Below are 13,213 nucleotides of genomic sequence, written 5' to 3'. Positions count from 1 at the left end.
AAAAACATGACTGTGCTTTGCTAGATAACCAAAACTGTGCCCGTACACATTCATATAGAGTCGCTATACACAAAGGAGATAAATGAAACCCTTTTTAGATATAGTTGCTATATCTTCAAATCTGAAAAGGCTTTGCATGAATATAATATCAAAATATACTTTCTGAATCTATTACCCCATTTCCTCTTTCCAACATGACTATACCTACAGATTTAGAAATAAAAATAAAGGGAAACGGACTTTGGCCCAGTGGTTAGGGCGTCCGTCTACCACATGGGAGGTCCGCGGTTCAAGCCCCGGGCCTCCTTGACCCGTGTGCAGCTGGCCCATGCGCGGTGCTGATGCTCGCAAGGAGTGCCCTGCCACGCAGGGGTGTCCCCCGCGTAGGGGAGCCCCACGCGCAGGGAGTGCGCCTGTAAGGAGAGCCGCCCAGCGTGAAAAGAAAGAGCAGCCTGCCCAGGAATGGCGCCACCCACACTTCCCGTGCCGCTGACGACAACAGAAGCGGACAAAGAAACAAGACGCAGCAAAATAGACACCAAGAACAGACAACCAGGGGAGGGGGGAATTAAATAAATAAATAAATCTTAAAAAAAAAAAAAAAAAAGAAAGAAATAAAAATGTAAAAACTATATAGAAGAATAAGTATCTTATTACCTGATTTGGATACACATTTAAAACATCTAGCATAACTCTATTGTTCAGCATTTTAAAGACAACAATACTCTCAAGTGCCTTACTAGAGATTTAAAAAGTTTATAATTATGCATACTGAACATTAATGGTATATTCAACACTGTAAATCAACTTTGTATGCAATTCTCCAAAATTAATGAGACACAAAATCATCATTGAACAAAACATATTTTAAAAACCAAAGGAAAAGTTTATTCTCATGATTGAAAAGATGTCATGCTTTTAAATTTATTTTTGTGGTTATTTTTTCTAGTCAACAATTTCCTGAGAGATAAAATTACTGAAATAATATGGGCAAATTTCATGAGATTACTTTATTAAAAACTGACACTAAAAGAAAAGAAAACAAAGGTTAGTTCAACAAGAAAAAATAAATAAGTACAAAGAAAGGAGCAAAATAAGAAATTGAAAGGATTCAAAAAAGAGATAAAGAGCTGAAGAAATATGCAAAATTATAAAAAATGAAAAAGCAGGATAGGAGAGTAGTCAAATTCACAAGCTTCAGAGCAGAAAGCTTGGTCTAAGGTTAAATCCCAGATCCCCCCACTTACTAGCTGTGTTATCTCAGCCTCAGTTTCTCATTTTTCAAAATGAGAAAACAGTAATACCATTACCTCATAGGGCTGTTGGGAGATAATGTGTGTCAAGTGCTTGGCAAAGTGTCTGACACACAACCAGAGCCCTGTGAGTGATAGCACCATCATCCTTTGCAGCATTAACAAAAATAGCCAAACGAAGGGTAAACAAGGAGAATCCAAGCTCCATACCTTGAATGGGAGATTTTGTATAAAAATGGACAGTATGATATCAAAAAAGGATATTGGACAAGAACTCACTTACAGAGTCAACTCTTCAAGGAACCTGCTATATAACCTTGGGCAAACTTTAATCTCTTTGGGTTTTTTTTTTTTTTTTTTGAAATGAGGGATTTGGACCTACATGATTTGAGGACCCCTCCAGTGCTAACATTCAGAAGGCAAAATGGCCTTAGCAAGAGCGCAGAAAAGGCAAGAGAAGGCAGGAAAGCCTTGAAGATGGGGTTGAACTAGGGATCCATTATTTTGTAAATTAGAAGGGACACAGGGTAAGACCTGCTGAGCAGGCGGCATGCTAAGGCAGTCAGGAACACCTTCTCAAGGTCTGGTTATGGTTCAGTATTGGAGTTCACGGTATTTGAGCTTACTGACTCAAGTAGAATGCTTCAGCTGTTGTCAACTGTCTTTGAAGCAACGCCAGAGAATTCTCTGAAGCATGAACAATGAAAAGATTCCCTTTTTTCCTATGAATTATACCTTGAGCTATAACTGCTTATTTAGATTACATCTGTCTCTTTTTAAATGGCAAAATCTTTTCCTCTGTCTGTCTGTCTGTCTCATTAGTAGCTTACAAAGTTAAAAACTAATCATTGACTCTTCCACTCCCCATATCCCCCCAAATCACCTAATTTTAAGGAAGAACCAGTTGTAGGGAATTAGGCAAAGCCTAAAGGCTAAAAATAATGTTTTTGTGGGTTTTCTTTTTGTTTTTTGTTTTTACCAATGTGTTCTTTCCCCAAAAAGCATTAAAGTTAAAGCATCCTTGTTAAGAATATTCCATGGGTGTACTCTAACAATAATAGCTGGATTTTCAACTTCTATTTGGAAAAACCATCAGAGACCTAGATTTTACGTTAGCAACTTTGTTTACATTTCTGTAGTAATAAACTTGAATAGGTGTGATCCCCCAAAATAGAAAATGGAATTTTTATTCCATTGGATGAGGCATCACCCATGGGCATCACCTTTGGCTTTTCCTTTGTCTGATGAGTGTGCCTACAAATAGTGGTCATACTCTGTGAGCTAAGCACTCGGTATACTTGAACTTCAGGACCTGGGGCTAAAGATTTCCACTCAATTCTGTTTTCAAAATGTTCCCAGGAATCCAAGTCAAGGACACCTTGGGCATAACTAATCCTTGTTTTTTTTTTTTTCTCTTTTCATAGAGATGGGCTCTGCCTCTTTGGGGCAGGGAAGTGGTAAAGTGTAAACTCCCCACCCCACGCAAACCCTACCTGATTTGTGGTCTTGAACCATATGACACTTCTCTGTTCTGCAGTTTCCTCACCTGTCAAATGGGAATAATAATAAGACCTACCTCCTAGGGGTGTTGTGAGATTAGATGATGTGATATGAGTAAGAGTCTTTCCACAGTGCCAGGCATCATGTAACTATCAAATACATGTTTGCCACTGTTTTGTTTCTCAATGGAGAGGTCACATCCTTTCCCCCATTTTATCTGTTAAGTTTAGGTTTAGGAGTGGTCAGATTAACTTTTCAGGTACCCAGTGAGGACTTTATATTTGAGAGGCATCATTGGTCACAGAATGAGGAAAAACTATTTTCCAATTCTCTGAAGCAGATGCACAAAGCATCTCAGTTTCAGAGATCAGTCTTTCCATAAACAGTTTCCAACCACTGGGACTGCCATGTGAACTATTTCCTATAAGAATGAAAGTTAATTTTCAGTTTAAAAACAGCAGACTGTAAGGTAGTTTTGGAAGATGACAGCATTTTTTCAGGAGGACAACTGAGTACACTGTACAGTAAATGAAACCTGGGAACTTCACTGAAACAGAGCAGCTTTGAGAAATCTAAATAAGTTACATTGTCTTGTTTGTTAAAATAGCACATTAAAAAATATTTTGAAGAGCGGGCAAGATGCTTCTGACAGCTGAGTGGGAGGCTTCTGGCTACAGAGCATGTTGCTGAGCTGTTAGTTCTCTAATCTGTTTAGTTTGAAAAAAGGAAAAGGAACTGAATTGAAGAGGAGAAAACCACTCATAAGGAAAATCTGTTCAACATCTATGAAAATATTGTATTTATTTTTCCTTCTATGCCTGGCTGCTGGCATGAAGCAAATCATCTCTAAGAGAGGGAGAGAAATCCTATTTTAAAAAGAAAATAAATGAGGAGACCCTTTGGTTTCATTGCTACTTCCTCTCACCTCCTCGATATTCCAGCAAAGTCATAAAGCTTCAAATGGAAAATACACTTTATAGCTGAAATGGTATGCTGGTCCCATGCTTTATTTCAGAATCTAGTCTTAACATTTTACAACCAAGACTTTTCTTTTTTCAATTATATTTCCTTACATTCACAAACTTTATAGAACAAGCAAAAACTGCTGAATTTCATCAAAAGAATTAATACATTAAAATTCTTACCAGCCACTTGTTTTAACATCTGGTCACTTTTTGTCGAACTGTCATCATAATGTTCAAAAAGTGAAAACGCAGCAGGCATTTTCTCTAAAGAAGCTGTGCTCTCCATTGCAGAAAGCAATCTATCAAGGAGAAAATATTTCTGTATAAGTCAAGAAATTATTAACATACATGATGAAAGCTAAAAATAATTGTTCAAAATGAAGTTGTAGTGCTGGTTGGCTTTTATGAAGCTATTAGAAGACTGCTAATTGTATCCAAAAATGATTTAAACTCTTTCAAAATCTGAAAAAATATGTATCTAAAATCTATTCTTTGGATTCTTTGTTACAACTGATAGTGTTAGAAATTTATTCATATATTCTCAAATTGGAAAGGTTATCTCAAATTATGTAATCTTAAATTTTATATCTATTAAGTAAGTCCTAAAAAATGACTACATTTAATGATTATTTTATTGATTTCCGAAAGGATATATTTATTTATATTTGTATTTATATTTATATAACCTAAAAGTTCAGAGCCTGTCTGGAAGTTTATACGCTGTTGGAAGTCCTTGCTATTCTCAGCCCTCAGGATTATATTTCTGGCCATTTAGTCATGCAATAAATAATGTTCACCTACTATGTTCCAGGCACTGTTCCAGGAACTGAGGTTATGGTAGTGAAGCCTATCATTCTTTTTTAAATATACATTTTAAAATAAAATTTTATTGAAGGATATCATTCATATATGAACATACATAAACAATAAGTACATAGTAAAAGTTGTGAACTTAGAAAACAAGCATGCATATCATCATACATCTATCATTCTTAAAAGACCAAATGAGTCACAGTTCACAAAGTAACAGCATTTATATACTCAAGACCCTTTTAGGAGTGATGCCAACAAATGCTCTTAACATCTGTATCCAGGAAATAGGTGTAAAAATACAAATCCCAAAATAGACAAATGAACAACAACAACAAAAAAAACAGGTCAGCTCTGAAGGCTAAGATTACTTCTTTCCCTTATATAAGTAGAAATGACTAAAGCATTTCTCTTTAGTTTGAAGGGTCTCAAATTAGATTAAGAGTTTTCCTCTGGACACTTCTCTCAGGCAGGACTGGAATTATCTTCCAGCATAATTTAATTTAATTTAATAGCCAACAGGGAGAAACTGCATTGGCTTCATTACCATGGATTCTTGATTTGCTTAGCACAGACCTATTTCAGTCTTTGCACTTACTGGTGGAAACTTCTTCTCCCAGATCCTTTTTTTTTTTTTCATTCTTCCCCCCACTCCTTGCAGCTTGCTTGCTGTCTGCTCTCTGTGCCCATTCGCTGTGTGTTCTTCTGTGTGTGTATTTATTTTTATTATTTATTCCCCCCCTTGTGGCTTGCTTGTTGTCTGCTCTCTGTGTCCATTCGCTGAGCGTTCTTCTGTATGTTTTACTTGTCTCCCTTTTTGTTGTGTCACCTTGCTGAGTTGGCTCTCTGCAGCACTTGTGGGCTGGGCGGCACTCCGCGATGCTTGCAGGCTGGCGGCTCTCCGCGGCATGCAGGTGAGTCTGTTTTCACTAGGAGGCCCTGGGACACGAACCCAGGGCCTCATATATGGCAGAGAGGAGCCCAGTTGATTGAGCCACAGCTGCTTCCTTCTCCCAGATCCTTTTATGGCTCCTTCCTTTGCTTAGCTAAGGTCCTTCAAGAGTTCACACATATATGAGTATGCTACTAATATGCCAATTATGTCCACTCTATTCCTTATTTGGCTTCATTTTACTTGCTCAAACTTACCACAACCTATTTGTTTTTTGTCTGTCTACTTCACTAGAAGATAATCTACATGTTTTGTTCACTCCTGCATTATAATGCATTACTTGGAACATAGTAGGCATGTACGAAATATCTTTTGAATGAATAAGAAGCCAATAGTTTCTTTTGGGTGAGAAAATCAGGAGCTAAGTTCTAGTAAATTTTTGGTCAGTATGAGGGAAAAAAGAGTATAAATATAATTGAAATAGGTCATGAGTGTCCACTATACTTATTGAGTTAGGAACAATAAAATTCACCTTAATCTGATTTAGGCGTGATGGTTCCAGCAGGGCTTCAGCATTTGGGCTGGGTCTTAAAGAATAAGTAGGAGGGAAGCAGGCATGGCTCAACTGATAAAGCATCCGTCTACCATATGGAGGGTCCAGGGTTCAATCCCCAGGGCCTCCTGACCCATGTGGTAAGCTGGCCCACACACAGTGCTGTCACACACAAGGAGTGCCGTGCCACACAGAGGCGCCCCTGTGTAGGCTGCCCCATGCACAAGGAGTGTACCCCATAAGGAGAGCCGCCCTGTGTGGGAAAAAAAAAAAAACGCAGCCTGCACAGTAGTGGTGCAACATACACGGAGAGCTGATGCAGCAAGATGATGCAACAAAAAAGAGACAGTTTTCCAGTGCTGCCGGATAATGCAAGTGGAAGCAGAAGAAGACACAACGAACGGACACAGCGAGCAGACAATGGAGGGGAAGGGAAGAGAAATAAAGTAAATCTTTAAAAAAAAAAAAAAAAGAATGAGTAGGAATTCCTAGGTGGAAAAGGGAGTAAGGGTATTGTAAATAGAAAAACAGCATGAACAGATGCATGGAGAAGTGAAAGAGTGTGGCTCCTTCAAGGACCAGACAGTACTTTGGTTTGACTGGGTGGGGTACCTTCAGAGTTGGGAAACTGGTTAGAGCTAAAATTAAAAAGCTGGTTTGTTTTGACAGTGAAGAGCTTTTCATACCCACTGAGGAGTTTTGATTTTTATCTTTTAAGGTAAGGAGAGCCACAGAAGCATTTACACAAGAGAAGTTTAGAAGAATACCCTGCCAAGGGTCTGGAGAAGAATCAGAGCAAATAGACTAAAGAGGCAGTGAGGTCAGTTAGAAGGACACCCCGAAAGCCTAGGTGAGGAAAGACAATGCAAGCCTCAATTAAGGCATTGGGGATGCTGAGGGTGGAAGGAAAGATGCAGAAGTAACAAATATGGTGATGGCTAATAGCATATACTAAGGACTCTTCATAAACATCTGACTAAATGGTGGGTTCTGGAGCACAAAAGCACTGGTTTCAGATACCACAAATAAAATGTTTGAGTTCTGTGTTCTGCATTGACCTGCTCAGTTTTAACATCAGCATATGACATGGCAAGTGGACATCTTTTTATGAGTAGGTCCTAAGTGATTTTGACTCCCTTTTTTCTCATTTAATAACACAAAAGAACAAAATGGAGAAAGAAAAAAATGCAGCCTCTTAACAGAACATCATTTTCTAAGCAAGTGTGTTTTTCAAGATACCCAAATTTTGAGTCTAAATATGCTTGACAGCACTCCTTAATTTAAGCATTTTAAGTGTCAAGAAAAATAATTTAATATGCAAGAACTGTCTTCAGAGCTAGACTATAAAGAGGGAAAAGAAGCTACGTAAAATAAACTAGATAATTAGCACTTCTTATAAAAAAAAGAAACACCAATAACTTGGAGACTTTGAAGCAGAACTGTTTTTGAGGACATGAAAAGCTTCTCTGTAGTGAACAATCAAGCTTCATCAGCTGTGTGTATGTGTGTGTGTGTGTTTAACAGGACTTTCTTTAATTGCTCATATTTCTCCATCATATCCCAGAATTTTATTGTCTTTCTTCTTTACAGAAAAATAACAGTTATCACAGTATATTCCCCACTTTGGTGACTTGGAGCTTTAGCAAAGATAAATTCATTGTCAATAGGACAATGTAACTGAAATTAATTAAAATGACACACAGATGAACAAGTTCAAGAGCAAAATGAATGAGAATGTATTTATTATTAAACAGATGTCAATTCATATGAGCAAGTTAATATTTTAATGTTTAGAAAACTAAAAATGTACTATAGCATTTTTTAAGGTAAAGCATCTCCAAATTTTCATTCACCAAATTTTCTTACCAATCAGTGTCTTCCATGAATGGGTGAAATAAAATAAGCAAAAATGCACCTACATGTTTAGAGTATATGGAATGGCACTACAAATCCAAATAGTTTACTATTTGGATAAAAATATAAATCCAATCATATTTAGAAGAAATTATTATTTAAAAAAACAACTTGGAGTGCAGCCTGGGTATCAGTTTCAGGATCTGACTGTTATGGGTCAGACTCATCTGTGAGAACTGTTAAACATGCAGATGCCCAGTCCACCCTGGAAATTCTGATTTAGGGATCTGGGGTGGGGCCCAGGCTCTCTGATAAAACAACTTGCATAGGTAAGTCGGATGCACAGCCAGTCTGAGCAACCACAGGGCCAGAGGAAGGATGTTATAAACCAGTGGTTCTCCACCCCAGCTGCACATTAGAATCCCCTAGGGTGCTTTTAAAAATTCCCAGGTCATACAGGGCCAATTAAATCAGAACCTCAGGAGCAAAGGCATAAAACCTCATCAATTAATGCTAATATTAATAGATAATTTATTTTCCTAAAACTATTGGTAATATTCTGTTGAGTAGATTTTTTCATAGGTAAATGGGATTTGTCTGCATGGTTTCATTTCCAATTGAATTTTTCTTCATCCAAACCAATTTTTCTATATTTTCATACACTACAGTTGCAAATTTCTTATTACTTTATCCTATTTTAATATTTGCCCTGGCATTGAAATAAAGTGAAGATAATATTTACAATCTTAGTAATTTATGATAAAAGTATAAAAATGGGAAAACATCAGATTCAACCAGTAAAAAAGAATTCAGGTCTTGCTACAGGGCAAAATGGACAAGGCATCAGGTGAGTACAAGAATTTCAATATCAGATGCTCCTAAGGATAAACATGAGTGTGATGGTATATGTGTTTGAAAATGACATTTCCTAATTTCTTATTGAGTGTTTTGCCTTTTGAAAGAATGAAGAATTTCTCTTACATTCAATGTTAAAACATCAACGAAAAACAAAACAGAACAAAAATCAAAAGAGGAAGACTCATTTAGGTTAGTTGAGCAGAAAAAGAAGATAACTGCATGACTATCTTCTGAAGTGAAAATCAGAGAACATTCCATTAAGATTACATAAGACATAGAATTATACAAGGCAGATATGAATAATTCTTCAAATACTCACATTTAACCAATAAGTCTAAGTATCTACAAAATGTTTTGTATGCAGTGTCAGAAAAGATGGTCTAGATCAGGTTGTAAATATAGAGCACAATTCAAGGAAGCAGTTAAAAATCTACATTATAATTGTTATTTAACTAAAGCACATGCAGTACCCTTTCAAAGCTGTCATTTAGCTTTAAAAGCACACTGTCTAGAAGTGAGAAAACAGTTGCTCACTAAATAAATGTATTTTTATTGGCAGCTCATTTTCTATAAAGCGTCAAAATAGTAAAGCACTCAGTCATGCTGTTCTCAGTCACCACTACTTTGTGCCATGTTTATATACCTTTCATTGATTTCCTCAAACGACTTATAGGAGGGAGGGGAAAGGGGGAAAAGGGAAGAGAGAGAGAAAAAACTAGTTAACAACCAAAAGAAAAATCAACCAAGAGCAAGAAGATTCTGTACTTTCTAAAACCACTACCCCTCCTCTTTCCTGAAGCAGTTTCTCTTTAGTGGCTTCAGCATGGGCAGCAAGGAAATTAGTGCTCAGAATTGGGGGAAAGGGGTGCCTGGGAGTGAGGGTGGAGTTTAGTTTCTTGTTCTGCTTTGCACTCTATGATCAGCAAAACCTGTAATGAGTTGCTTAATCTCTGCTTCTCTTTATTCATTAACAAAATTGTTCACCTTCCAGAATGGAATTCTCTGAAACAAGAAAAATAATTTGAATTTGTTCAATGTGGAATATATACCAAAAATGTTATCAACAGTTATTTCTGGGTAATAACTCCTTTGTGCTTTTCTGTATTTTTGAGATTTTCTAAAATGGGTATATATTACTTTTACAGGCAGAAAAAAATCCTTTCTTTTTTATAATCTCTTCTTCCAGAGAGAAAGAAATATTCTTATCAAACAAAAGTAAAGTACTTAGGAAGCATGAAGCACTTAATTAATGTTATACTTTATTTCACAAGAAGATCCCATTCAAAAATATTAAAGCTTTACCTTAATTCGACATAAAGCCATCTAATGATTTTTAATTTTCTTTTGAGGATGGCCATGTCTACCTCACCCAAATTTGCCCTACCTGGAGGTTTTCCCAAAGACAAATTAAAAGACTCATATCACCCCATTTTGCCTTGCTCTGTCTCCAAATGACCAGAGGAGTAGGAGGACTGGGGAAGTTTGAAGAGGAGGTCCTCACTCTTCATAAGACAGTGCTTTCCTCCCCTTTGACAATTAAGTCTAGGTTTGATACTGCCTTCAGGAAAAGCACCTCCATTATACCTTGTTAATCCTAGATCCAAGGAGAACCCTCATCTGAGTGAAACTTCTAGGGGATTGTGGGAGCCACGAGCTGCCTCTGAGTGTGGAGCAATTTGAGGAGCACCCGAGGGCACCTGCCTGCTCACAAGTTATTTGTTTTAATTGAGAAATCCCATCCCCAGGAAGCCCCATATAAAAGCATCAACATATTACTTGAGAGAGAAACCACAGTATGTTACACTTCTGTACACTAAGAGTATACCAAAAAGTTGCCCTAAGCCAATTGGCAAGGCTCAAAGGGAATGGTGCCTATGAGAAGTAACTTCAGATTTGGGAGTGGAGAAGCCAGGCCCCGGAGCCAGCAGGGGCATGCCAGGCACGAGAAGATGGGGCTGGCATCAAATGGAGAACATGGGAATGAATAAGGCTTCCAGCTGCTGTCTCTCGCTCTGAGAAGCTGGCCACTGCAGTGTGGCAGAATGAATGCTGATGCTGTGGCCTACCCTCAGGTATTCAGCTGCAGCTGGGATTATGGTTTTAGAATGGGCTGGGCCTTTTCTAGGATCTCCAGGCATGCTCCAATTATTTTTAAATGTCAGAATCATATAAATTCTGCACAGAGATATAAGTGATTTTAGAGAATATTGAGAGATGAATTTTTAAAATTAAACTTGGGGTGAGGTAGGCATCAAATATTTGGGTGTGTTTTAATTGGTGCTTACGGTCAGGAAAACAGTCTCGTCCAGCTCCTCTGCTTCCCTCACGATGGTCTCCAGGGTGTCCTTGGCCATGTCCATGCTCTGCAGAAAGTGGACCATCTGGTCATGCAGATACTCCATCTTCTTTTTCTTCACTTCCTCAAAGCTCTGGGCTTTCTCATCATACTGTGCTAAAACCTTCTTCATCATTTCCTCATTTTGTTCTTCCAGTTTTTTTTCATTTTTGCTACAGTTTTCCTGAAAAAAAGAGAACACTTTTGAATGAAACAAGTACAGTTCTTTATTTTTAAGGAAACACCAAATTTTTAAAGAATTGTCCTCTGGCAACCTGATAAAAGAATCACACTTCTGTAAGGAGCAGTAAGTGCACAGACTAAATTTCCAACCCACCAACCTCACTTTCCCATAGTTAGTTTTGCAATAGAATTCACTAAAATAAGACTATCATCAAAGAGGATTTAGTTATTGAATTACAAAAAAAAAAAAAGAGAGAAAAAGAGATCTGCATGGAAGTTTTACCCACTTACCCACCTGCCTTCCCACATGACAAAACTTGAAAATGGCATCAGTGAGAGTGGGAATCCATGATCTTCAGGTATGACCTTCAGGGGAGAGAGTTTAGTGCAGTTTTCACCACTCCACTAAAGTCATGGTGTGGGTGAGGGAGCAGCTGGTATATTGAACAGGGTGCTCATAACTGTTCTCCAATGAGGGGGACAGCTTCCACCACAGTAGGAGAAACTTTATTGCCCACCTGGAAACACCCAGATGGGTGGCTATCCTCACTAGCTGGAAAACTTACCGTCTAAAAGGGACAAGGGGGGGGCGGGGCGTCATTAAAACTAATTAGCAGGTGCTAACTGATCTACAACAGGAGTAAGCCAGACTTCTCCCAAGCAAACCAGGATGTGGAATCACCCCAGTGATAAAGGAATTGTGCATCAGTCTTCAGGAGTCACCTTGGGCCCTCTGCCACTCCGGACTAACAGATGATTTCTGAGCCACCGCTGTACATGGATGGAGCATTGCTCACTACTCCCCATACTGCAAAGGAGACAGCAGCTCAGAGAGCATGAATTCATAAAAGATGGCTGTTTCCCACAAGAGACATTCGGGTCCTGGGCATGGGACAGTGGGCAATGCCTTGGAGCATTTCTGCAGGGCTAAGCCATTGAGAAGCAGGTTAGTGGAGCAAGGAAGAACTCAGACCTGAATTCAAATGTTGGCTCTCAACTTACTATCAATTTACAATGACCTGGAGTGAAAGGCTAGACTCTAAGTCTCAATGTTTAGCTATAAAATGGAAATGATGACAATAACACCTGATACAGTTATTGTGAGGATTAAATTGGGTAAAGCACGTAAAGTGACGCCTATTATAGTAAGCGTACAATAAATGTGTTATTAAGTGTAAGTCATTCATCCTTACAAAGCAGTCCCACTGATTATACACCAAGGGAAGACTTAAAAGACCCTCATTCTTAATGGAACACAACAAAGGCAAACATATACATGCACATACAAGGCCCAGTTCAAATTATTTTAGCTCAAAAGCATTTACTTGTGATACTATGAAAGTAACAGATTAAAGTAAAAGGGGATAGGAACTTACCTCAATGGTATTAAAAAAGGATTCTATCTCACTGACAAAGGCTTCAATCCTCAAAGACTTTTCTTGTAAATTTTCTAGAAATTCTGCTAATTGAACCTGAAGTAAAAATTTAAGAAGGTTTAAGCATATGGCATTTTGGAAAAGAATTTCAAGCAGTGAGCTCCAATTTCCTTAAATTTAATATGTTTGTTGGAGATTTACTATGGCATATTCACTAATAAATAAATTTTAAGTTTTCTTTGCTACTTCATCTAAACTGTAGATAAATTTTTATAATAAGCAATTAGGTTTGTGCATGAGTGCTCCAAAGGAACTATCCAAAGACAGTTTACCTTCTCATGTAAGATAAAGGACTTGGTAAGCTGGTGAGCTCAAAGCATACTTATTTTAGTAAACTAAAGATTTGAATTCTTTCTCTTTAACAAGACCTTGATTTTTATATACTTTCTTCTGGGAAAGTAGCCTTTTTTGCTGAACGGGTCCAACATGTCAGAGGAGATTTCTCACATTTGCACCAATGGCCTCCCAGACTCAGCCTGGGGGACCTGACCGGAAAGAATTATCAGAGTGCAGGATTAGCATACCAGCTAATCGAAACTATCTACAAAAGGACCTAAAAGTTCCAAAGACCCTC

General features: G+C 37.9%; 1 protein-coding gene across 1 annotated transcript in view; it reads right to left on the bottom strand.

Moving 5' to 3' along the window:
- Positions 1-13,213, bottom strand: part of CMYA5 (cardiomyopathy associated 5) — a 112,451-nt gene that overhangs the window by 26,552 nt on the left and 72,686 nt on the right. Inside the window, exons 3-6 of the mRNA XM_058275391.2 lie at positions 12,580-12,675; positions 10,971-11,204; positions 9,329-9,351; positions 3,899-4,017 (exon numbers count right to left, since the gene is read on the bottom strand). Coding sequence (XP_058131374.1) covers positions 3,899-4,017; positions 9,329-9,351; positions 10,971-11,204; positions 12,580-12,675 — 472 coding nt within the window. The remainder of the gene's footprint in view (positions 1-3,898; positions 4,018-9,328; positions 9,352-10,970; positions 11,205-12,579; positions 12,676-13,213) is intronic.

This window comes from Dasypus novemcinctus, chromosome 2 (assembly GCF_030445035.2).
Source record: "Dasypus novemcinctus isolate mDasNov1 chromosome 2, mDasNov1.1.hap2, whole genome shotgun sequence".
In the NCBI taxonomy this organism is placed as follows: Eukaryota; Metazoa; Chordata; class Mammalia; order Cingulata; family Dasypodidae; genus Dasypus; species Dasypus novemcinctus.
Note: the sequence above shows the minus strand (reverse complement) of the source record. Positions and strands in the feature narration are given on the sequence as shown.